General features: G+C 59.3%; 2 protein-coding genes across 2 annotated transcripts; both read left to right on the top strand.

The window, feature by feature from the left end:
* Nucleotides 1–2,175: 2,175 nt before the first annotated feature.
* On the top strand, nucleotides 2,176–4,680 carry LDBPK_180680 (hypothetical protein, conserved; the record flags this gene model as incomplete). Its single annotated transcript, XM_003860033.1, has 1 exon — nucleotides 2,176–4,680. One exon carries the CDS (start codon nucleotides 2,176–2,178, stop codon nucleotides 4,678–4,680), a length of 2,505 nt encoding a protein of 834 aa, XP_003860081.1.
* A 1,099-nt stretch (nucleotides 4,681–5,779) lies between these two features.
* On the top strand, nucleotides 5,780–6,022 carry LDBPK_180690 (citrate synthase, putative; the record flags this gene model as incomplete). The annotated part of the gene is made up of 1 exon (XM_003860034.1): nucleotides 5,780–6,022. A coding segment is annotated over one exon (243 nt), but the record flags the coding sequence as incomplete, so codon positions are not given.
* Between the last annotated feature and the right edge of the window lie 2 nt (nucleotides 6,023–6,024).

Genomic DNA, 6,024 nt, shown 5'->3' on the forward strand with positions numbered 1-6,024 from the left:
TGCCTGTATATGTTTGTGTGTAAAAGTTGGAGGGCACTGATCCGCCCGCGTATGGGGCGGGAGATGATGGCATTTTTCGTATAGTCATTGCGATCCAGGGATGGTGGGGAGGAGGTGGGGCAACACCCCTGGGGTGTTTTGTGTTTGTTTCTTGCGTGTGTGTATGTGCCGATCGTCGCACCTTCGCTCCGCACCCACTTGTATGTATACACTCGCGTAAAGCAGGATGCGTGTTGGTGGAGCGGAGGGCCGAGAAGGGAAAAACAGCTCGAGACGCGGACATATAAGGGGGAGGGAGAAGGATGGAACATGCACAGACGACAGAGGAGAGAGGTAGTGATAGCCTTGTTTCTGTGTGTGTTTGTTGGCATGTAGGTCACTTGGCCCCCCCCCCCACAAACACACGCACACACAAGAAAGGGATGAGGGAAGGAGGCGAGCAGGCGAGGTGGCAGGAGGAGGCCGACGCGAAGGTGCACAACGGCAACGAAAGCATGCTAACACCACTAATTTAAAGGGATGTCGTAGACGGCTACACAGCGAAGAAAGGGATCTACTGATGGTCAGTGTGTAGGCGTGTATGCACGTAGACCCGTATGCGTTTGTGTGGGTGTGGGTGTGGGTGTGTAGTGGTGCGCAGAGGGAGGGGGGGCGAGGTGTTTGCTGCCAGGAACCCCTCCTTCTCAACCCATCCCCCCACCCACACACGCACGCATACATATACTCCGTACTTGCTCACCCTCCTTCTCCCTCCTGCCCCGTCACACCCGCAGACTCATGTGCGTGGATGGCGGCGAGCCCGAACAGCACACAAGCATGCATACAAGCGCATTCATTTTTGTTTTTATTTTTTTTTGTTTTCCTCTCTCCCTTTCTACCACTCGTCCCACTGCAGCGGGTGACGCCACGCATTGTGTGCGTGTCGGTGTGGGTGTGTAGGTGGGTGAGGCTATGTATGTCCTTGTCAGCCTGTACTTCTATGGCACATTCCTCCTCCTCCCTCCCTCCCGACCGACCGACCGCCGCTCTTTGTTGTTCTTTGGTGTTGTCTGTGCAACGCTCGACTATGGATGCGTATGTCTTTGCGGATATGTGTCCGTGCAGCCGGTCTCGTGCTTCGCGCCCGTTTTCTTTATGGGGAGGGAGGGAACGCACTTCTCCCTCCTCGCCATCCTTGCCACTCTCGCAGCATTTGGCTTTGGGGAGGAGGGGCGCGACGCTTGCCGACGGCCCCTCGGTAATGTAAGTGGTAGTGATGACGTTGGCGACGGCCGGTATCGACTTCTTTTTGTCTCTATGATCTCATATATATATATATATGTCATCTTAGTGTGTTCTGTGTATCTCCCCCATCCCCTCTCCATCCCTCCCTTTCTTCCTCTTTGTGTGTTTCGTGTCTCTGCCTCAAAAATGAGCGTGTGTCTGCGTGAAGCTGAAGCTGTTTCAAGGATCTCGTTGCTTGGTTGCTGATGTGGGTGTCGGTCTGTGCGTGTGTGTGTGTCTGCGTGTGTGTGCGTGTGTCTTATGTACGAGAAGTGAGCGCGCCCCTTGTGTGTGTTTTGTAGAGGTAAGCGTGTCCACCTCCCTTCTCATCTGCCATAATGCAAGAAAGGAAAAGAGCAAAAAAGGTACGACAACCCGCATGGCGTCACAGTCGACAGTACAGCGTGAAAAAAAAAAAAACAGGAGGAGGGGTGACGGGAAAGGCCCCCGCACGCGAACGCCTTTCTCACCGGCTTTCTCTCTGCCCTCAATCCGGTCGCAATAGCGTCTCCCTGCCCCCGCGCCTCTCTCGCCCCACGCCCGGTGCTGTCGAGGTTTGACGTCGACGTGCAGCGAGGGAATGCACCATGTATGCGACTTCCCCCGTTGTTCGTCGATGTGGGTGCGTTGCAGTTTGCTTTTCTAAGTGCCTGGCAGCCGCTGACTCTCCACCACCCCTGCCCTGCCCCTGCCCCCCCCCCTCCCTTCCTCCCTCTGCGCACGGCACCGTATCGAACCATACACGCGCGGGTCACCCGCCCCCTCCTCATCATTTTGCTTCCCCTCACACCGTTGATGACCTTGGCAGGAAGGATCTCGGGCTCTTTGAAGCACACACCGAGAAGTACACCTACCGATACACGGGTATGAGAGGCAGGAGGCTGCTGTCATGGTCGGCGTCCGCCGAGAAAAATGCGCAGAGAGGATTGCAGCCGAGCCGAGCCACGTCGGCATCGCCTCCCTCCTCTACCCCGCCACCCTGAAGCTTCAAATGGCCTTTGTGCCGGCATCGACCGTCCGCAGCCGCATCCACAACTGCACTTTACACGGCCGCCTACAACCTCTGGCGCACCGTCAGCTCACCGCCGCCAGAGCGACAGCTCACAGCTGAGACCAGCGGGACGGGGAAATGCTGTAGGCCGTGCAGCCGCTGAACTGCGCCATACAGGCATGAAACCGCTGCTCTCCCGTCGACCGCCTGCACCGTTCACCAACTCCTCCAGAGCGATGGCACGCTCCTCAGAATTTGCTCCAGGAGCTGCTGACGCTGCCGCCACCGTGGCTACGCTCAACTGTGGAGCGGCATTGGATGAGCAGCCGCCAGTAGCAGCTGAGCGTGCTTCGTCAACGTCATCGCCGCTGTCATTGCCGTACGCACAGCCTGCAACTGCTGCAGGCGTGACGCCGTTGTTCAACCCACACCCTCCTCCCTCATCACCATCGCCAGCAGAGGAGGGTTTGCCTGGTCGATATCGCACGACCGCCATGCAGTTCATCAAGGCTATAGAGAGGCTGAATCGCATGACTTCCACGACCTGCAGCGCGGATGCCACCTCATTCTTCGCTCTGACCGAAGAGAGGACCGCGAGCGGCAAAGTCGGCGTTCGAAAGATGGCGCGTGTACCTCTGCTGCCCCTCACACTCTGCACGGACGGGGCGACCGTAATACTTGTGGATCCCAATGGCACAGAACGACACGGCAACTACTTGAAAGCTGTTGACGGGTTCCACCAGTACTCAGCAGCGTTCACGAGCGCCGCCTCGAGTCACGGCAGCGCCGCACCCTCTGTATCACCACACCCGCCCTCGAACGTGCTGTGGTGGGCCTTGAGTGATCTGCAGCAGACGCCTTGTGCAGTACCACTCACCACGGCACGCGCGTCGCTCTCCGTGGAGCGCCTTATCAGCGGCAACGATAGCGTGAACAAAGATCAGAGCTTCACTCAGCCGAGGCCCGCGCACGCTCCGGGGCGCGAGACTTCACCAACCATGGGACCTGCGAAGACGACGGCGACGTTCGCCGCCATTCAACCGTGCCGGCTCACCCTTCGCTACGGAGAGCCGCTCGCGCTGGTCTTCGCCAGCGCCGGTGCACGAGTTGGGGCTGAAGCGGCCGCGGACGTGCCGCCATGGTCCACTGCAAATGAATCAACTGGTCAGCGAGAAGGCTCCCCCCACGTCGGCTACAACCTCCTGCGCGACGTTTACCACGGCTATCTTCCATCGTTTCTCGAGTTCCTCTACCCAAACGGAGGCATCATGCTGCGTGGGTGTTGGTGTGCTGTATCAACCAGTGCCGCGGATGAACCGATGGCACCGTCCGTGAAGCCGTTTTCCCAGCAACAGCAGCAGGTGTCACGAGCAACAGTATCGTTAAGGGATGGTGGCGGTGGAGCTGCGCCGCGTTCCTCGTCTCGTTCTCCCACGTCACGAGGCGAACAGGGATTGCTTGTCACAACGGTGCCGATGCCACTCCTCGGCTGGTCACCACAATCCACCGGCCCGGTGCCCATCGCTCGAAGGGACAACGACGCCGGCGCAGTCGATGAAGAAACGTTCATGCCGTCTTTTCGACCAACCGCCGTGCCTCCACCACGGCGCTCGCCAGCTACGAACACTGTGGTCGATCTTGGTGCGGCCACGTGCAAGCGGACAACGTTGCCAGACGCTGTCTTGCAGCTTCCGCCTGCTGTCCTGCGCTTCCTGGCACAGGACGGCGGCAGGACGAGCGTGGCCTCGGCAATCATCCCGGGCGGCCCTCGCGCTTACCTGTCGTCGTCGCCGCCGCCTCCTTCTCAGCCTACGACAACGGCGGCAGCACCGTCCCTGCGGCTTACCCTGCGCCGCGTCGAAAGCCATAGCGAACCGGATGTGTGCGCCACTGACTTTGGCGCCGATGAGTCCGCCTCTGCCGCCTACGACTTCGACTCTTACCGTGTGCACGCCGGTGGGGACTGTCGTGGTATCCATGACAGCAACCTTCAAGGGTCGCAGCTGCAACAGCAGTGGCAAGCTCGCAACGGTTTTGGTCTCGTCTACGTGAGTGCCTTGCTTCACACGCCATCTCAGCCACCACCACCGATGGGCATGGCTGGAAAGCCGTCAGTCGCGTGCGAGTCCGTCATGGTGCTCACACCAGCTGGACATGTCGAGCTGGTGGTGCCTGCGACATCCCACGCTGCTGCTCGACCTATCACGATCACCGATGTACAGTATAGTCTCTTGCGCAGCGCCGTCGGCTGCTCCTTGCACCTTCGTGACGAGGAAGTCGCCTTCACCTACGCCCCAGGTACCCCCGATCTCCACGGAGCGACGGTGGTGGACGCGGCACACGTGGTGCTGCGGCTACGACGACGCGCCTCACGCGCACATCTCGAGGCCGCGAGGCAGCAGGTGCAAGGGGTGGGAAAGGGGTGAGGCTCTGGAGGAAAAAATGGAGAGCAACTGAAGTGAGGCCATGCCTGCCCCTGGCTCACGCCTCGCCCACATCCACCACCTGCCCCTCCACCCACGTACGTGCGTACACACTTCATGCGTCTCCTCCTCTACCGCCATGCCGTACGACTAGCAAACACACACACACACACACACGGGCACTCAAACACGAATAGGCACCCGATGGAGCGCATCTCCGCACCCTGCGTTGTAATCAAGGCGAACGAAAGAAGAAAGCGCCACACGGCTGGGCCGCTGATGACGGCCGTTTTCGTTGCGAAACTTTGCCTCGATCCTGATCAGTGCTCACGCGCGCCCTCATCAACGGCACACCCTCCGACCCACCCACCCTTGACTGAGCAGGTGAACTGCACTGACGCCCCGCACCTCTTTCAAGTCAGTGATCATGCCGCTCTAGCATCATCAGTGCTCTCGTGCAAGCTACTACTTTCACCATCAAACCTTTTGACCCGCTTCCCTTTCCTTTGACGGCCTATGTCCTGCAACTACGCCTTCTCACTATACGCACGCGCGCGCGCGCGCATGCACCTGCCTATATATCCCTGCACGCCATCACACCTGTGGGGCTCCACACATCCTCGGCCCCTGGCCCCTTTCCTTTCTGGGCAACGCGAATTCACAGAAATCCCTCGCCACTTCCCCCACCCCCTTTGCTCAGCCAACACTCAGCCCAGACCACCTCATTCCCCTATTCCCTTTTTTCTTCTTCAAGGCATCACCGCCACTTTAATCCTTTCCTCTGTTTCTCGTGTCGTTTGCTGAGCTGATCGCAGCACACACCTTCACGCGCGCGCGCACACACCACCGTAAACCCTGGCACGACGCGTCACTGCGACAAGCACAAAACAGGAGAACAACAGCCTTACAGGAACAGGGACGCCAATAAAACGAACACGACAACAACCGTCACACAGACGCTCACTTGGCTATACACACCCCACCCCCCTTCCGCCCCCCACTGCCCACTCCAGAGCTCAGTATCTCCTGCCTTGCCGCGCATACACGCCGCTTTTACCTCAGGAATACAGGCACTCCCTTCTCGCACACGTACTGTGGAACCATGCGCGCTCTTCGCTGCTCCATAATTCGCGGCGTCGCCGGTCTCCGCATGGCGTCATCGGTATTGGATGAGATGAAGGAGCAGATGCTGAGGCGCAGCAAAGAAGACCAGAAGAAGATCGGCGACCTCAGGAAGAAGCACGGCCATGAGAAGCTGTGCGACGCCACCATCGATGCGGTGTACGGCGGCATGCGTGGCATCACCGGCCTCGTGTACGAGCCATCACTGCTGGACTCCGCGGAGGG

This window comes from Leishmania donovani, chromosome 18 (assembly GCF_000227135.1).
Source record: "Leishmania donovani BPK282A1 complete genome, chromosome 18".
NCBI lineage: Eukaryota > Euglenozoa > Kinetoplastea > Trypanosomatida > Trypanosomatidae > Leishmania > Leishmania donovani.